This window comes from Haliotis rubra, unplaced genomic scaffold (genome assembly GCF_003918875.1).
Source record: "Haliotis rubra isolate DU_JTF1 unplaced genomic scaffold, ASM391887v1 Scf47, whole genome shotgun sequence".
Classification (NCBI taxonomy): domain Eukaryota; kingdom Metazoa; phylum Mollusca; class Gastropoda; order Lepetellida; family Haliotidae; genus Haliotis; species Haliotis rubra.
This window is the reverse complement of record NW_025767157.1, coordinates 3,190,758-3,210,904: the sequence shown is the minus strand read 5'-3', so window position 1 is coordinate 3,210,904 and position 20,147 is coordinate 3,190,758. Positions and strand designations below refer to the sequence as shown.

The 20,147-nt window shown below is 42.2% G+C and overlaps 2 protein-coding genes across 2 annotated transcripts; both read right to left on the bottom strand.

Annotated features, from left to right (window-relative positions):
- Positions 1-2,477: 2,477 nt before the first annotated feature.
- Positions 2,478-8,731, bottom strand: LOC124290622 (cytochrome P450 2J4-like). The gene is made up of 4 exons (XM_046727388.1): positions 8,328-8,731; positions 7,194-7,718; positions 5,232-5,672; positions 2,478-5,058 (listed from the first exon to the last, which is right to left on the bottom strand). Exons 1-4 carry the CDS (start codon positions 8,656-8,658, stop codon positions 4,880-4,882), a joined length of 1,476 nt encoding a protein of 491 aa, XP_046583344.1. The 5' UTR covers positions 8,659-8,731; the 3' UTR covers positions 2,478-4,879.
- Positions 8,732-9,359: 628 nt separating this feature from the next.
- On the bottom strand, positions 9,360-14,315 carry LOC124290663 (cytochrome P450 2J6-like). The gene is made up of 4 exons (XM_046727455.1): positions 13,929-14,315; positions 12,274-12,798; positions 11,380-11,820; positions 9,360-10,557 (listed from the first exon to the last, which is right to left on the bottom strand). The coding sequence occupies exons 1-4, from the start codon at positions 14,263-14,265 to the stop codon at positions 10,349-10,351; spliced, it is 1,512 nt and encodes a 503-aa protein (XP_046583411.1). The 5' UTR covers positions 14,266-14,315; the 3' UTR covers positions 9,360-10,348.
- Between the last annotated feature and the right edge of the window lie 5,832 nt (positions 14,316-20,147).

Genomic DNA, 20,147 nt, shown 5'->3' with positions numbered 1-20,147 from the left:
ATATCATGAACATGCGTTTATCTATTACTGTCAATTGTGACAACATCTTGTGTGGGTGAGGTATCCTGCCCCCACCAGTGGCAGCTGTCACTAACACACGCAAAGGCAATTCGGTTCTTCCCCTGGACAATGTGATACAAGCCACGCTTTCACTTCGTCCTTGCTTCTTTCCTCATTCGGGGTGGTGGGGTAGCCTAGTCGTCACGCCAAAGCCCCGGGTTCGATTCCCCACATGGGTACAATGTGTGAAGCCCATTTCTGGTGTCACCCACCGTGATATTGCTGGAATATTGCTAAAAGCACTCACTTTCCGCACTCGATCGCAGTGTCACCAAAGGCAAAGTATTATTCAATTTTTAGAGTCACTAGTAAAACTCCTTCAATTCAGTTAAGCTATAAAGAAAACGTACCTTTGCCCTTTGATATAAAGTCAGTTATAAAAGTGTGCGGTCTTTAGGAGAAGACGTCTGCGTTCTTGACTATGGCTTCTTTAATAACGTTGTAGCCGTTGAGGACGATGAGAGGCTTGTGGAAAACATACAGACTGAAAATGTCGCCATAATTCTGACGAAGTTTCTTAAACAAGATCCGGGGATCAGCGTCCATGGACAGGGCGTTCCCCACGAATGGAAGGAGAGGGGTGGGGGTGGGGGTGGGTTGGGTGGGTTAGTACAGGTGGGCGCCGCGTTGACAGCCATAACACTACCAGTACCACGACCAGAAATGAGGCAACGGTTGTAACTCCAAAGTCCAACATCGTCGTAAGCTAGTTTCCAGCCTGTGTAAAACCTGACAGGAAAGAGCGAGACTGAGTACAGCTGTGGAGTGTCACATTCCCACTGCTCACTGATTTAAAACGCAGCCGTGTTTCAATGCTTACACAGTGGGTCAACCAATGTACATGTTGTTCGTTCGAGTTCCCCGGCCCTACTGAATAAATTCAATGCGAGTCCTACTCTAGTATGGAATGATTGTAATCCTGAAATTAGTGATTGTTCTGGACTTTATTTGTAGATAAATGTATCAATGATTTAACCTTATTTCTGGTTCTAAATGTCAGTGTAGAGTTGACCCAAAGATGATTTCACAATTTATACGTTTAGTTGAAGGGCAGCTTAACCGAGCCTACTTTCTGTCACGTAGCCAGTGTTGTTGGTGACGTAGTACCCATAGAGCTCTCAAAGGCTCCATTCAATCGCAGAATGTGTTTATCAAACATTTTAAAAATATTATATTTACTCTTAATGTATTTTCACTTTGTTAAAAAGGTTTCAGCAAACTTTGATTCAGTCAGAATCTCTGTTTTATATCTCACTACGACATTCCGCTAAAGCCTGACCCGCGGAGATATGACTGGAACGTTGCTAAATATATACGGCGTTAAACCCAGTTCACACACTCACTCACTCACTCACTCACTCAGATAAGGTTTTCCAGTCTGAAAAATCTTTTCACCTGTTACAAAACAACTGAATGAGAAGATATTCCTTTTAACAAAATTATTAGCAAAATATTTTTTATAGAACATTTAAAAATATGATATTTACACTTACGTATTTTCTTTGTTGTAGTCAGAATCTCTGTGTATATATCTCACAACGACATTCCTCTCCGGCCTGACTCGCCAAGATATGTGTATATATCTGACAACGACATTCCTCTCCGGCCTGACTCGCCAAGATATGAGTATATATCTCACAACGACATTCCTCTCAGGCCTGACTCGCCAAGATATGAGTATATATCCCACAACGACATTCCTCTCCGGCCTGACTCGCCAAGATATGTGTATATATTTCACAACGACATTCCTCTCAGGCCTGACTCGCCAAGATATGTGTATATATCTCACAACGACATTCCTCTCCGGCCTGACTCGCCAAGATATGTGTATATACGTCACAACGACATTCCTCTCAGGCCTGACTCGCCAAGATATGTGTATATATGTCACAACGACATTCCTCTCCGGCCTGACTCGCCAAGATATGTGTATATATGTCACAACGACATTCCTCTCCGGCCTGACTCGCCAAGATATGTGTATATATGTCACAACGACATTCCTCTCCGGCCTGACTCGCCAAGATATGTGTATATATCTCACAACGACATTCCTCTCCGGCCTGACTCGCCAAGATATGTGTATATATCTCACAACGACATTCCTCTCAGGCCTGACTCGCCAAGATATGAGTATATATCTCACAACGACATTCCTCTCCGGCCTGACTCGCCAAGATATGAGTAAATACCTCACAACGACATTCCTCTCCGGCCTGACTCGCCAAGATATGTGTATATATCTCACAACGACATTCCTCTCCGGCCTGACTCGCCAAGATACGACTGGAACGATGCTACCTACATAAGTGCGGCGTTAAACCCGACTCGTCCACTCACTCACTCAGATGAGGTTATCAGTCTGAATAATCTTTTCACCTGTTATAAAACAACTGAACGACATGTCAAGAAGATTTGGCTTTTAAGAAACTGACTTTATTCCACACAGAATTACAGAACAATGAGATAAATAGGCTGAAATCCGATCAAGGGATGTTCCAGTAACAGTCAGTGATATCGATTTCAATATTGGATGACAAAACAAAACAAAATGAATATTAAAGGTAAAGTAAATTCATCTTGTCTCCGACAATGCGGCCTGATGTCAATGCAATGGCCACATGACTTCATAGAAAATGATTGGTCAAGAAAATACACTAAGTCTCCTGTTTATAGCAGTATAAATAAACAGAGAACACTTCCCTTTCGTACGAACAATTGGCAACAGGATTGATTGTACACTGTTGCGTTGTTACGAATACTTCCAGGAACTTAGGCGAAAATGTGACTTGTCTCTGCCCAGGTTTGTCATGTTGTCATCTGTGGGGGAGTATATGCTCACGTCGCGCCTATGCTTGTCCATGGCAAGCTGTTTGGGAACATTACTTGTTCGATTTCATAACATTGATATCTCATGACCATGTTTCAACCACCTGACACATTAAACATATATATTTCCTATTTGCAGAATATGATTCAATCTGCCGTTTGCTTTGTTATAACTATTCAATGAGTGAGTGAGTGAGTGAGTTTAGTTTTACGCCGTTTTCAGCAATGTTCCAGCAATATCACGACGGTGGACACCAGGAATTGGCCCCACACATTGTAACCTTGTGGGGAATCGAACCCAGTTCTTTGGCGTGACGAGCGAACGTTTTATCCACTTGGCTACCCAACCGCCCCTCAATGACAAAGCAAGGGCACATATTGATATTTCAGACTGCAGCTTAGGTTATTATTCAACAAAACATGAAAATATACCCGGAACACATTAAATAATATGCAATATTTTGACTGACAGTATAGCAAGAACCATGTCGGAAGAGTACATCATACACATGCATTTTCTGTCATTCACCACAGTCAGGGTCGTATGTAGTTGAAAACATGTCGCCAGTAGTACGTCGTCTGTCGCCAGCAGTTCAACATCACTCGTCAACGAAAGTCATCACACACCACCAGAACGCCATCGCTTGTACCAATATGTCACCACTCGCCATCAGTTCAACAGCTTTCGCCACAAAAGATCACCACGTCATCACTCGCCACAATGCATTATCACTCGTCATCAGTTCAACAGCTCTCGCCACAGAAGATCACCATGTCATCACTCGCCACAATGCATTATCACTCGTCATCAGTTCAACAGCTCTCGCCACAGAAGATCACCATGTCATCACTCGCCACAATGCATTATCACTCGTCATCAGTTCAACAGCTCTCGCCACAGAAGATCACCATGTCATCACTCGCCACAATGCATTATCACTCGTCATCAGTTCAGCAGAAGATCACCACAGAAGATCACCACTCTCCAGCAGTGCATCGTCATCCCTCGCCACAGTACAGTACGCCATCACTCGCCATCATTACATTATCACTCACCAGGAACACGGCATCACTCGCCTGCAATACACCGCAGCTTAGTTCATAATATCATCATTTTAACACCATCTCCCGCCAGCAGTGCATTTTCCTGATTAAACAAATACGCATTGCAGTGTGCTCTGCGCCCTGTGTAAACAGCCCGTGCGTGAAATGCCTTTCCAGTAGTATCCTGAACAACCCATATCTTATGAGATGTGGTGTGAACGCCACAGCAATGGATATTCTCACAGGCAAGCGGCTATTTGGCCAGGTCATACCAACTGGTTCCACCGCAGCTCAATATCTTACTTCAACAGAGTGACGCATTCAGATTAAATCTGAATGACGACAGAGGAGTTGATTTCGAATGAGCTCGAGTGTTCACCATTGAAGTAAATAGGTTCAGGGGATGCAACTTCGTGATTTGAGGATTGCATATAGTGGCATACATGAATAGCTGTTACTCATTTACACACGCTTCAGAGAACCCATTATCAGTTGTAATAGTTCTGTCTGGGTGATTTGGGTGTTTATTGAACATTGTCAGGGAAATTCATACATATCTTTGTTTATCTACAGAGTTTTGTATATGTGTTTCGCACAATCCTTTCATGATGTCAGTTTTTTCACAAATATTAGTGTCACAATCTTTGTCATAAAGAAATTTAGACACATGGCTAGAATACTCCACCACTGTTATTCAACTGGATTCAAATGACTTGATAACTTCAGTGAGCACGGGAAGTAAGTACTTTCAACAAAGAGGAGGAAACAGTGCTAAAATGCCAGTTAATCACCGTATATTACAATTTTGGGGGATATTATTTTATTATAAAACATAATTTGACAAAGAGTTTACAGTAAAGAAGTCTTCCTGTTCCTGTTGTTTGACAACGTTGAAACACTAACAGGGTCTATGCTTTGTTTTCGTGGTGACATTGCAACAGTATTAGTTTCGGGGAATAGCTTTTACTTGGAATTCACTTGGCGAATGTGTGAAGCCCATAATTCCATGCATTGGAGGCTTTTTCCCGTTCACTGGGACGAACTTGAACCTCTGAATCATGGTGGTGAGGAAGAGGAAGAGCTCCATCCGGGCCATTGCCTCCCCCAGGCAAACTCTTCGTCCTTGAAATATGAAATTAAAAGGTACAGTGGTACAGTGTCATTACCGTGTGTGTGTGTGTGTGTGTGTGTGTGTGTGTGTGTGTGTGTGTGTTTATGTGCGTGTATATGTATGAGTGTATGCATCCATGTACATGTCCTTACATGTCTATATGTCGCGTTTCTAGGTAACTCACCCAAAGAAAACGGAATGAATTCATCTCTCTTCTGAATCTTGCCTGCACGGTCAAGGAAATGGTCCGGCCGAAAGTTTTGTGGGTCTCCCCATACATCCGTGTCTTGGAGGACTGAATCAAGGTTCAACATGACTGTGACACCTTTCGGGAAGGTGTATCCTCTGAACTGTACATCATGTGCAACTGCATGAGGGACTGCCGTAGGTGCAATATCAGCGTACCTCAGTGCTTCCAGGATGGTGGCCTCCACGTAAGGAAGGTTCGTCTTGTCCTTCATGGATGGTCGTCTGCTCTGACCCACGTTTTCCAGAATCTCCTGGAAGCACTTCTCTTGTACATCCGGGTAGTTTAGGAAGTAGACCAGTGCCCAACGTATTGTAGTGGCCGTTGTCTCGGTACCCGCAACGAACAGGTCAGAAATAGTCCGAGCCAGATTCTCCACTGTCAAAATGAATTAAATTTTATTGCTGGGTTCAAGCTTTCGCGTGACAGATGTAACATTACACATCTTAAAATCTGAAACACAACATTCACATTCCAATGAAATACTTTTAGAAACGTGAAAACTCAGTAACAGAATCAACTGTCTAGTGTTCAGTCAGTGTAGATTCAATGTCGACAACCAAAATTGCGTTATGATAGAATTTAAGATCAAGGTCAAATCGCAAAGGCCAAAATTAAATATCATGAGTAAACAATATGGACTGTTGAATGCAACTAATAACTACATATATTCTCAATCCATTATTCATTACATCCTGAGCAAATATAACTTGGATACCATTCATATGTTTCAAATTAAGTCTGCCGTGGCGTGTTTTTGCAACTATTCAAATGCGGACCTTGATACCGTGAACAGCGTCCTACCAATTGGGATAACAACTTTAAAATCATTATGAATGCTGTCGAAGCATCTGCAAAACAACATTCATGGGTGCTATGAACGTTTGACTTGACTCTGAAACCCAAAGACGTGCCCATCCCTCCTATACTGGATTCAAAAGCTACATAAAAACCCGTACAGAGAGATATATATTTCCGGGTCCAGCAAATGTATCAACAAATCCCTGTCTCAAATATTGACGATAATCCTTATACTATCAAGGACGGACTTTCTCTGTGTTCACAGACAGTGTTAGGGACAAGCGGAATTAATACCATTTGGATTCTCAAAAAACTCGTGAATGCGTGAAGTTTTACAATCTCAGAAACGGACCGAGTTCAGTCAAAACATGAGATGTTGTACACCACTATCCAACATGACAAGCTTCAGGAAAAACTTCAGTTCTTCATCCATGGGGCATTTGCAAATAAACATGAACATATATAGCTATCTTCATAACTATCTTCAGAGATTTAGGACAATTTTTAAAAAAATGAAAGGAAATGTTATTTGAGTTCCTCGTTGATAACATTTTTATATTTTTATTTTGGGGCCGAACATCTAGACAATAAGTAGGCATCCCCATGGACGCCAATTGTAAGATTGAGGCTACAACTCTGGAGGTCTCAGTAAAGCTTTGTTTATGACGGGTACCACCGGTGGGGAACATCCTTTCGCGAACACCTGGTATCATCACTGTTTAATGGTGATTCATAAACACATCCTCTGTCATTGTATCTCATGGTGTCAATCACTCGACTTTCAGGTCCAGAGTCAACTGTTTACAGACAGAGTTTAGCCGTTTCTATTTGACAAATTCATAAAAGGCGATTATAGTTGGAATATCACTCTGAAATCTGGTTAATGATGAGATAGCGTTTACAATTCATTTTGAGAGACTTTAGGAGCATTGTTTACGTGCAAATGCGCGCGCGCGCGCACACACACACACACACATACACACACTTTGCAAGTAAATATCCAACGAAACACACACATACATACATGTATATGCTTTGCTAGTAAATATACCACAGTAGAGGTCATGCACGTCCCTTAAAATAAAGCATCAAACTTACAGTCTAACGTTGTTGTTTCTTGTTTCTGCTGACGACGTCGCATCTCCTTCAAGTATACATGGATGAAATCGTCTCGATTCTCCTCATCCTGATCGTCTAAGTGATCTTGAACTAGTGGTTTAATCAGTAGATTATCCACAATGTTGACATTGTCCATTGTTTTCCTGAACTTGAATGGGTCTCCAGGTAAATGTCGCACAAGAGGGAAAACGTTCAATAATCCCGATGCTGTGCTGCTTCGAAAATTTTCATCCAATGCTTTCAGAAATTTGACAAAGAGAGGGTCGGTATATTCAAAACGTTTGCCAAAGATAATGGAACAGATGACATTTGATACAGCATTCTGCACAAGAAGTTGTATGTTGAAACCCCGTCCTTTCTGTTCCTCTAGGGCCAACACAAACTGTGCGATTTCCTCATGTATTTTGTCCTCCATGATGGTTCTTCCCACTCCAAACTCTCGCAGAGCATTGAGAGCAAATCGTCTCTGTTCATGCCACAAGTGCCCGGAGGTTCCGATTACTCCTGTTTAAAAAATACAGTTAAGTAGAATCAGGGATATGACATGATGTATTTGTTAATGTATTTGTACCACGTTGTTTCTGCTACAATTCAGTTCAGATGTGCTTCTTACTATATATTTTTGTCTGTGAGACAGGACAAGGTGTGGTATGTTCTTGGAGATACGTCGACAATATTTTGTCCCAGTTATCATCTCGCATCACTATATGCCTACTATTCTCAACAATGCTGGATATTTAACATTTGTCTTGTGAAGAGTGGTGTACTTTGAAGGTTTACTGCATGGAACTCAGGCTTTCCCAATTCACCATATATGGTCATTGTGAATGCACGTGGTTCGTGTGCTCGTGTACACAGAAACTTTCAGCTTCATAAACGATTGTAAAATGACAACTGACAGGTAAAAACGACATTTTTAAGACCAAGCGTATTTTACTTTTATTCTATTTTCAATGTACTACATACTTAATTTGATAGTGCTTTCAACAATGATAGTAATTGGTACAAGTAATGTTTTCAATACTTCTGTCGTGACTGCCCTATTTGAAGTTGGATCATATATTTTCACTATTCAATTTGTAGAATCACTATTCACTAATAAAGAAGACGTACCTTTGCCCTTTGCTATAAAATCATTTACAAAAGAGTGCGGTCTGTCGGAGAAGACGTCGGCGTTCTTGACAATGGCTTCTTTAATGACGTTGTAGCCGTTGAGGACGATGAGAGGCTTGTGGAAAACATACAGACTGAAAATGTCGCCATACTTCTGTCGGAGGTTCTTGTACAAGACCCGGGGATCAGAGTCCATGGACAGGGCGTTCCCCACGAACGGAAGGAGAGGGGGGCCGGGGGGTAGTCCAGGTGCTCGTCGCGTTGACAGCCATAACACTACCAGTACCACGACCAGAAATAAGGCAACTGTTGTAACTCCGAAGTCCCACATCGTCGTTCACTAGTTTCCAACCCGCATGTACTTGATACGAGTGAGCGAGACTGAGTACAACTGTCGAGTGTCACATTCCTACTACCCACTGATTTCTATCACAGCCGGTTTATCAATGTTTACACAGTGAGTCAACCACGGAGTGCACATGTTATTCGTTCGAGTCCCCCGGCCCAATAGAATATATTGAATTTGAGTCCAAGTCTAGTATGGAATGATTTTGCAAGTCTGTAATGTAGAAATTAGTGATAGTTTTGGATTTCATTTGGAATAGTTTTCTAGAGAAATGTACTATTAAGATGACCTTATTTCTGGGCCTAAAAGTCAGTGTAGAGTGGACTCAGAGTTGGTTTAGCTATCTATATGTTTAGTTGAAGGGAAGTTTTAACCGACCCTACTTTCTGTCGCCAGTGTACTTGGTAACGGAGTAACAATAGAGCTCTCACAGACTCCATTCATTCGCAGAATGTTTTTATCAAACATTTTTAAAATATGTTATTTACTCTCAATGTTTTTTACTGTGTTGTAAACGTTTCAACGACCTGTGATTCAGTCAGAATCTCTGTTTTATATCTCACTACGACATTCCTAGATATGACTGGAACGATGCTAACTAAAACGGCGTTAAATCCAAGTCGCTCACTCACTCACTCACTCTATTCAGTCTGAATAATCTTTGCATCTGTTATACAACAACTGAATGATAAGAAGATTTGCCTTTATTCCACACAGAATTACAAAACAATGAGATGAATAGGCTGTAATACAATCAAGGGATGTTCCAGTAACAGTCACTGATATCAATTTCAATATTGAAGGAATATTTTTGGAGTAAACAAAAACAACATGAAAAGTGAATGCAGTTTGTCTCCGACGATGTGGCCTGGTGTCATTGCAAAGAGACGTGACGTTACAGACACTGACTTTATAAACAATGATAGAATACACTGTGTCTCCTGTTTATAGAAGTATAAATAAAGAGAGACACTTCCCCTTCGTACTAGCCAGTGGCAACAAGATTGATTATAACACTGTTGCGTTGTTACGAATACGTCCAGGAACTTAGATGAAAATTTGACTTGTCTCTGCACGCGTTTGTGATGTTGCCATTTGCGGGGGAGAATATGCTCACGTCGCGAACACGTGGTGGTATCACTGCTCGACAGTGGTTCATACACACGTGCTGTTGAAACAATCGGAATGCTTTGAGCAGACAACTGTTAGACAATGTCATTAAGAAAGTGGTCAAATGTATCACATTTCATTTGGGATTACACTTTCTCAGTAAAGTACAGATTCTAGTAAGTAAGATTCTTGTACGGTTGAGTCCCATCTGGGATTCAAACGCACACTCTCAAGGACCTAATCACCAGCACACAAAGTCAGAATATGAACTTAAGCTGTGTGAAAATACTTGCGTCAAAATATATTTATAGGAACTCGTACAGTGTAATGACGACACTGTCCTCATTGTTGCGACATACGTAGTGTGTAAACCGGGTCAGCGGTATATAGAGAGTCTCCGAGCCGACCAGTCTGTTCAAATAGTCGTGTTTCAGCGTCTCTCACAACCCAAAATATTTAATTACATGGTCAGTTATTTCAATTCTTCTTAAACAATTACATTGAACTTACACCTGATGTCAGTATGATTATAGCACTATTTTGCCTTTTCCCATTTTTAATATTTTCACACGTTACTATTATGACTGGATGAAGACTGAACCCTGGGAATGGATTTTATAAGGAATGATTTCGGGGAGTGAGTTAAGCCGACAGTTCCTTGTAGAGGAGGTTTCTGTCCATTCACCGGCAGGAAATGGAATCTCTGGATCATGGTGGTGAGGAAGAGAAAGAGTTCCATTCGGGCCATCGCTTCGCCGAGGCAAACTCGTCGGCCTGCAATAACAAAGATATTTGAAATGAGATTTGTTTGTCTGTTGCTTCACGCTGCACACACAGGTAACTAAGCTGACTTTTTGTCAACGAACCCGGACATCTCGCTCTCATGTTAACATGCTAAATGTACAAGGCCAAAACAGTTATCAGATTGCATTGATATTCATAATGACCTCAGTATCTTTCATATATTCTGTATATGTATAAATGAAATAGGCAGCATACATAAGAACTACACTATTGGCTTGCATGGACACCTGCTCCTGAGAATAATATAGCATTATTAAAAGAATAACAATTCTTAGAAAGAATCATTAACATAGAAAGTCCAACAACCCTGCAGAAAACGGTACAAATCAATGCCACCATGAAACACAAGCCACGCCTATATAGAGGCCTTCCGGAAACAGTAGCCTGATCGTGGGTGTGGCCTATACTGTTCTGTTTATAGATCCATAAACACATTGAAAGTGCTTGGTTATCTGTCACGGAATCACCTGTACTGTAATTCTTGTTGCATATACTGCTGACACTTGCTTTTAACAATATAATAACAGTGATAAAAACTATATATGACCCTGGAAACACGCCATTAGGTCGTTATAATAAGTAACGGGTATCAGGCTCGTAGACAAATGTATGTCATCCTATCCTGTATGTTTAAAAACTTGATATTCTAGTCCAAACTCGGTTATTTCCATGACACACTTACGTTGTTGTAATATTGGTGAGTGTTGCAAACCTTAATCCTAACAAATATTATGGTTTTCAAATTGAGATTTTTCTGCTCCTGAACACGTAGCCTTTCACAGTCACACTTACCAAGAGAAAAGGGGATGAACTCGTCATTCTTTCGGATTTTGCCTTTGTCGTCAAGGAAACGCTCCGGACGAAACTGATCTGGATCTACCCAAACATCCGGGTCTTGAAGCACCGAATCAAGCATCAGTGCAACTGGGACGCCTTTGGGGAAGTTGAATCCCCTGAAGTGGACATCGTAAGGGACGGTGTGAAGGGCACTGACGGGAGCAATGTCAGCCCGTCTCAACACTTCCATAATGGTGGCCTCCACGTAGGGGAGGTTCGACTTGTCCTTCATGGATGGTCGTCTGCTCTGACCGACGTTTTCCAGAATCTCCTGGAAGCACTTCTCTTGTACATCCGGGTAGTTCAGGAAGTAGACCAGTGCCCAACGTATGGTGGTGGCAATCGATTCCGATCCGGCAACAAACAGGTCAGTGATAACTGTGCGTAAATTGTCCACTGTAAAAGAAGCATAAACACTTAGTGTAAGTAGTCCTTCATGGCTTTGTTGGGGGTGATTATCTGACGTCTTGTATCAAACACATCCTAATATTAACACTGCAACATAACTCTATCTATCTATCTTTGTAACTGTATATTTATCTACCTATTTCTTTAATTCTGTGTATTTGCTTATCTATCTACCTTTGTATTTGTCTATGTATCCGTTATGTATTCTCATATCTACTTAATTATTATGTATTTGTGTATATACATACCTATGTATCTGCCTGTTTGTCTACCAAGTAGTTGTCTATCTATCTACCTACCTATGTGTTTGTCTATCTATCTACCTATGTAATCGTCTATCTACCTATGTATCTGCCTGTATGGCTCCCTATGTATTTGTCTATGTGTCTGTCTATGTATCTCGTTCTCAGAGAGTGGGAAAGACATCTTCCAGGATCTTACAGTTCAAAGTTGTGTCTTTTTGCTGTTTTTGGCGACGTCGCATTTCCTTGATGTATGCATAAATGAAGTTGTCCACGTTGTTGTCGTCGTGTGTGTTTAAGTGTTCCTCTATAACAGGCAGTATGAAGAGTGACTCGATCATTCTGACATTGTCCATGGTTCTCTTAAATCCAAACATATCACCAGGCAGGAAGCGCAACATTGGTAAAATGTTCAACACAGCTGATGCTCCGGTTGTGGCAAAACATTCCTCTATTGCTTTTAGAAAGTTGGTAAAAAGAGGATCCGAATACTCAAAACGCTTCCCAAATGCGGTTGAGCAGATGACATTGGCCGCCGCGTTATGAACAAGTCGCATACAGTCAAAGCCCTCACTCTTCTCCATCTCCCATGCTGCGAGAAACTGCGAGACTTCGTTGTGTATTTTGTCTTCCATGATTGATCTACCGACCCCGAATTCTCTCAGAGTGCAGAGAGCAAACCGTCTCTGTTCACGCCATAGATCACCCGAGCTGGCTACCACACCTGTAAGAACGAAGAAAGCAACATGTACACCGAAATCCAAGCATTTTCACATTCGATACCTCCTTTTACAGAAACGTATATGGTTATTCCAAAAAGAGCAGACGAAACTGATTCTACCACATATTTGATTTTCAATTGAAAATAACCAAAGTAGCGATATTATTATCCAAATTATAACCAGTACAATGTCGTGGAATATCTGCTTTCCTTAGAAAATAATTTGGTATTTAAGTACATACCAAATTTATCTATATAATTACAATAATATGCGAACCCGAGGGACATCTTTGACAGTTCTTCTTCTGCACATCTTTATTGAAGGTTAACGGTAAAATATCCATGTTTTGTTACTTTCAACTTTAATCGTATTAAACAATACAAATGTAAGCTAGGTCATGTGTCTGCTCATTTTGAGCTTAATTTATAGCATCAATCAAACATTGTATCGAGTGCATGTGCACTAGAGCATGTATAAAAGCTGGTCTGGTCAAGGTGCTTTGAATGGAAGGGAACGATAAGTAGGGCTAATGAATGAATGGGCACAGTTGGTGTACCTTGTCTATATTTAGTGAAAGGTGGATATCTAGGAATGTGGTTGCTAGGATGGCATAAAAAAGGAAATTTTAGCCTTTCAACCTTCGTTAAGGATTGACACACATAATTTTCTTCGTGTGATGTGAGCCAGTAAGTGAGAGTGTGGTTTTACAATATTCCAGCAATATCGCGGCGGGGGACACCAGAAATGGGCTTCCCACATTGTACCCATGTGGGGAATCGAACCTGGGTCTTCAGCGTGACACCCGTGAAGGTCCGGGTTAGAATGAACCTTCAGTAATCCATGCTTGTCGTAAGAGGCGACTAACGGGATCGGGTGGTCAGGCTCGCTGACTTGGTTGACACATGTCATCGGTTCCCAAATTGCACTGATCGGTGCTCATGCTGTTGATCGCTGCATAATCTGGTCCAGACTCTATTATTTACAGACCGCCGCCATATAGCTGGAATATTGCTGAGTGCGGCGTAAAACTAAACTCACTCACTCTTCGGCGTGACGAGCGAGCGCTACCCCACCGCCCCAAAGCGAACCAGTGGAGTTTATCTTGGACAGTATTGTATGTAGAGACACGTACCTTTTCTCCTTAATATGAAGTCATTCAGTAGTGAGCGTGGTCTGTCGGAGAAGACGTCGGAGTTCTTGACGACTGCGCTTTTCAGAACATCGTAGCCGTTGAGGACGATGATGGGCTTATGAAAGACGTAAACGCTAAAGATATCGCCGTACTTTTGTCGGAGGTTATGGAACGTAATCCGGGGATCGGACCCCATACATAGGGCGTTCCCCAAAACAGGGAGAAGAGGGGGGCCGGGGGGAAGCCCCGGGGGTCGCTGCGTGGACAGCCACAACAGAGCTAGAACAACGGCAAGAACTAAGACCGTAGTCGGGCTCATTTCGAACACATCCCACATTGTGTGTCTTCAGTTCGTATATGATCGTTTTCCGTCGTAGCATTTGATGTACTCAGACGTTGTCATCTCCTGCTTCGACTGACAGTAGGAAGTATGAGCATCTCCCAGTACCGTATTGATTCTAAAAATATGATCACTAGTAATGGGAATCCAAAGGCTCGTTTCGCTTTATCATGGGAATAGTAAGAAGGTAGTGGATTGGATGACACCTCTGATACTCGCTGTCGTCGATTGCGTGTCGTAATGACTGCGTTGCTTATCATACCAATCAGTGGTTTCTCGGGTCTACAGCTGAAGGACACTTCATTTTGTTTCTCCGACCTGGTGAAGATTTGACCCGTGCGACAGTAATAAAAGAACGGTGTTAAAAACCTGCAGAATGGATGTTGATTTCCGTCCTAGCAATTTGCCGTGCAGAGTAATGTCCTTTAACCGTGACAGGATCCACTGTTGAATTCCCAATAAAGCTTCGTTATTATCAATAGGAAAGCTATTAGTTTTATCACAACGTCTCCATGGGGTTTACACAAATGCTGTTTTCAGGACCCCATTGATTTCCGGCAAGTTGTCCGTAGCCGTACATCGTCCTAAACTCCATGCACTCGGACTTCGCTATAACCAATATGTACTATTTTGCGCTAGCCGTTTAAACAACGTTGTCATTTGAATTCTGATAACCAATACCCAATGTCTATTATTTGGTATTAAATTGCCAAATTCGATATTTAGTGTTACAGGTTGTTCCAGCATTCCATGGGGCCAATCAACCCACGTGTTCTTACAAAGTAATACTTACATATGTATTATACGCCAAATCAAGGGACAACACGGTAATGAGTGACTGCCCTACACTGTCAGTAGGTTCTTCTTCCTATTTACGGATATGGTGACATTTGAAATGTCAAGGGCAGGTGAGTTTAGACAGCCTCGCGTCACTTGACTTACATCCCGTGTGTAAGATATGGGTTAGTCAACGGAAAACGCATCAATAATAAATATTAATGAACAAATGTAGAGTATCAGATTAGGAAGCCAAATAACGCTGAATATTAAACTTTGTTGAACGTAAATAACAAAACATTTGCGAAAGGAACGCTAGTGTTTGAAAGGCGTTTTAATTGCGGATAACAAGCATCAGTTGCGGAAGTAATGTGCTAACATCTGCTGATGTCCATGCATACACAGTGTACCATGGTCTTGGAGAACACGATCAGGTTGTAGAGGATGCCGGAAACTACACTAGGTTAAATTGTCCAGGCACACAAATGTTTGTCGTCATTAATGCTAAATCATACTTCAGTTTATTATTTCATTGCAAAAGTATAACAAATTAATGACAGATTAATGACCTGGTTTCTTATTTCAAATTCTTTCCACAAATCCGTGTGTACTTACTGACTGATCAAGAATTCTCTTTTTAATCCAGTAAGTTCAACCATCATGTCTTTGCCTGAATATAAACTGACCTACAAAAAAGGTACACAGATGGTGTTGTGGGATTATTTTCAAACAGTGTCACAAGTCACAAACATCAAGAACATGTCATCAAAACACTACAGATATCCTTTACAGTGCTATGCTCAGAATGTCATGAAAATCGTGATTTTGTTGAATCGCGCGTTCATGTTATGCACCAACAGTATAATACACAGTCGGCTGGGATTGTTAGTGAAATAAATGTAAAACGTCAAGAAGCAGCCATATTTCCAGAGCTTTCATCTGTACAAGGCAGACCATCATCAGCTTAATGACGTCAACCGGACAGATATATCTGATAGTCCCAGAACTTGAATTTTACCATTAGTTGCGCATTCTCCCTCTGCGAAAGTGGATGCTAACAGTGACGTCATCATCAACCCCGTTGGGTCACCACATCAGCATGAACCCCTTGATGTGACAACCACGCGCTGTCGTCATCCGGGGCAACGACCACGTGTGCATGTCATTAACCCGCCAACATCGACTGAATCGTCTACGTGGGTCGATTAACGTGAGGCGCTGGCGAGGTTGCAACTGTGTACGATATCTGTTGTGTTTTGACAACATGTCAACCATGTTTGTGACTTGTAAGTTGCAATTATGCTGGTTTCAGGAACAAGATCCCAAAGCAGCAGTTGTGTACTTTCTTTTGTAAGTGAGTATATTTGGAGTTATGCTGTGACGTGAACTGGAGATGCTCGATCGAAACAAATAGTATCCATTGACATTTGACCACAACGTCATCAGGATTTAACTCAGCCAGTTCAGGCCTGTCAGTTGAAATCAGAACGAGAGCTGGTGTTTTTTCCACAGATACGCTACTTCTTACCATCCGTCTGGGCTGACAGGAGTTTCCCCCTCAACTGAGTTGATAGACACTAACAACATCAGTTCAATGAGGAGACGCTACAAACGCCACTTTCATATGGTCATATAGATTTATTAAAATTCCCGTTCAGGATTTCAACTGACTGCTATATTATGCACGATACAGCAACATCTGGTTGTGGGGGTCGTTGACGGACCAGGTAATATGTACCGCAAGTCCCGTGGACTACAAGAATATAATCTCCGTATTCATAATTTCACTAGTATTGAAAACGCACCAGTCTAAAATTGTCCATATTTTCATCGAGATGGATTTCAGCATGACAATTATCAGTGAATATGACTAACATGAAGTCGCAGGCCTTTTTTGTTGAAAAAAAGTGTTTTAGAAACAAATTCCTGTTCACAGCATCAATCTTTATTCCAACACGCAACAACATGCATCCACGCCATGAAAAACCGAAATTCGTTCTGAAATCATGCTGACTGTGACCTTAAAAGCAGGTGTATGAGAAACAATTTTCATTGCTTCACTAACGATTGTACCGCCTCCGTGGTGAAGTGGTTAGAGCGTCAGCCCGGTGAGCGGAAGGTCGCGGGTTCGATCCCCGACCGCGTCATACCAAAAGACGTTAAAATATGGTACTTGTTGGTCCCTGCCTGGCGCTCGGAATTAATGGGTACAATAAGGACTGGTCGGCTCGGAGTCAGTATAATGTGTCTGAGTGGGGTATTCATGATTCACTGCGGCATGGTATCTCAGTGGGCTAGCACTATAAAACCAGCTTCAGTCTTGGCTAGTACAAGATGCCGCACATACACATTCACACGCATGCACGTCGTCATATGAGCGAAATATTCTCAAGCACGACGTTAAACCCAATTTCACCTCACCTCACTTCACCTCACCTCACCTCACCTCACCTCACTAACGATTGTGAAACGAGGACAGAGATGCCGGGGTTAACACCTCAGGAAAGAGAACGCGCACTAGCCATGATTCAGCTTGGCACAAGTAGCAGGTAGAGGTTACAACAATCTCATGGTGTGGTAGTCACTGATGAGTCACGTCTTCACCTACGTAATGTTGACGGCCGTTTACGTGTTTGACGCAGACGTGGTGAACTAAATGCTGATGAGTGTGTGGTTCAGACAGACTGTTTGGGTGGTGGGGGTGTCATGGTCTGGGGTGAAATAAGTTACAATCGCAGGACTGCCCTTCATGTCTGTCAAGGGAGAGTTAATGCCCTTTACTACCGTGACCAGATTCTTCATAATCACGTCGTACCATTCTTCAATCACCACCAAGATGTCCATACTTTTCAACAGGACAACGCACGGGCAACCACAGCTAGACTTTCCATGCAGTGTCTTGAACAGCTTTCCTGTATTGCGAGAGAGGACATTTTTATGACCTTGAATATTCATTGCTCGGAGTTTATCGAGCACCCGTTTGACGTGAATGAGGCACTTTGTGTCCTAGATCTCTAGCGTGTTGATCGTTGCTGGTGATATATGACATAGTGCATTGGTTTGCCTACTTCAGATTCGAGGGTTTATGATCAGCCCTGACATCCCATAAGTTGGACATATAGGTGTCTGTCTCTTTTCGCTCACTGAGACAGTGTTCCATTCCAGTCAACTCTATTTCTACTTGTGTCCTAATATAGTTCCTAAGTAGTTCCATGCATGAATTAACAAAGGATCTTAAACATCGGGATTATAATATGTCTTCAGCAATCCACGCTTGTCATAAGAGGCGACTAACGGGATCGGCTGATCAGGCGCGCTGACGTGGTTGACACATGTCATCATATCCAATTTGCGTAGATCGATGCTCATGCTGCTGATCAATGGATTGTCTGGTCCAGAGTCAACTAGTTACATTTATCTGGAATAATGATGCATTTGGTGCTAAACAAACAAACGGAAGAAGCAACAAAGGGGATCGGTTGGTCAGGCTTGCGCAGATCAGAGGCGTAGATCAGTGCTCATGGCGTCAATCACTGGATTGTGTGATCCAGAAGACGTTATTTACACCGGCATATACCTAGTGCATCGTTAGACATCAAACAAACAAATACAACAGACATCAGGTGATCTATAAAACATGGAACAACGTATAATGTGCAAATTACTGTTGTTTAGGAGTCTACATCTCATTAACAGTATTACCATGTATTGTTGCTCAAACACCGTGGATTCGACATGACGCTGTCATCATAGCAAGTCAATGTTTAATTTCCTTGCAGTACAGTTTGTACAGCTACGGTCAACATCTATGGGCTTAGTTTGTTTGAACCGGTTTATCCGTGTGTCGCGATACTCGGCGCAGGAATAGGTCAAGGTGACTTGATGAAACTAGTCGCACACACTTACAGACAACCAGCCCTTATCGTACAAAGCGGTGTGGGGCAGAGCGCAGAGCAACCATTGTGAAAGTTTACGGCGGGTTTCGTAATGCAAAACCCACTACAGCTTGTTCAGCTTGACCTGATCAAGTGAATAGTAATGCATTGCGTGACCGAGTCACAACCGGTTGGATCTATTATTGTGAAGGGGTGCGTTTTTTGTCAATTGATTGTCCGCATGTCCGAACAGCCGAGACAAGGTCGCCGTTTAATATCTCAGTGTCGAGAAATCGTGGGCAATGTCCTAACTTTCTTGAAATAGAAGCTACAGATGGTTTAAAGTTTCCGATTCGAGCTTTTAGGCAGCAAGCAGCAACATTAATAACATTCTCTGCTCCCCTTGTTAATGAAGTTAACTCGACCTGCCGTTTGTGCCATTTACATGCAGATGCAGAGTAGCTCAGGTCAAGTTGAACAAGCTGAACATTGTCCTGGTTGGTGGTTAAGTCGTATTTGAAATTCAGTCCTATGTTTCATGTCCACTGTTGTACTGATGGAGACAAATGTCTGAGTATCAGTCGGGACAGAAAGTGATGATTTCACGTTTACTATTTGTGTTGTGTTTCAGGGGACAAATTAACCCTCATTAACAAAGGCAAACATTTATATATTGGGATCATCTGTTCTTGTTCAGAAGAATGGCAGAAATTGGTTTGTTGATGGTTATGTCAAAGTCCGATCTGTCAAATGGCTAGAGGACCTGGGTTTGGGTTTTGATCTGAGGCCGCATCACACTGAATGAGGGGCGGTGGGGTAGCCTGGTGGTTAAAGCGTTCGCTCGTCACGCCGAAAACCCGGGTTCGATTTCCCACATGGGTACAATGTGTGAAGCCCATTTCTGGTGTCCCCGCCGTGATATTGCTGGAATACTGCTAAAAGCGGCGTAAAACTACACTCACTCACACTGAACGACGCAAACTGATGGTATTTGTTACAGGTTGCCCGGCCTTACGCTCAGCATTTAGTGAAAAACACCTTATGCCCCTCTCTCTCTCTCTCTTTCACTCTCACTCTCTCGTATTGTATAATTGTATATGTGCGTGTGCGCACGCGCGTTTTCTTGTACGAGCCTTGACTATCGCTATGCCAGATACCATGCCCCCGTGAAAGTCCGGGTTAGTAATTGATCTTCAGTAACCCATGCTTGTCGTACGAGGCGATCGG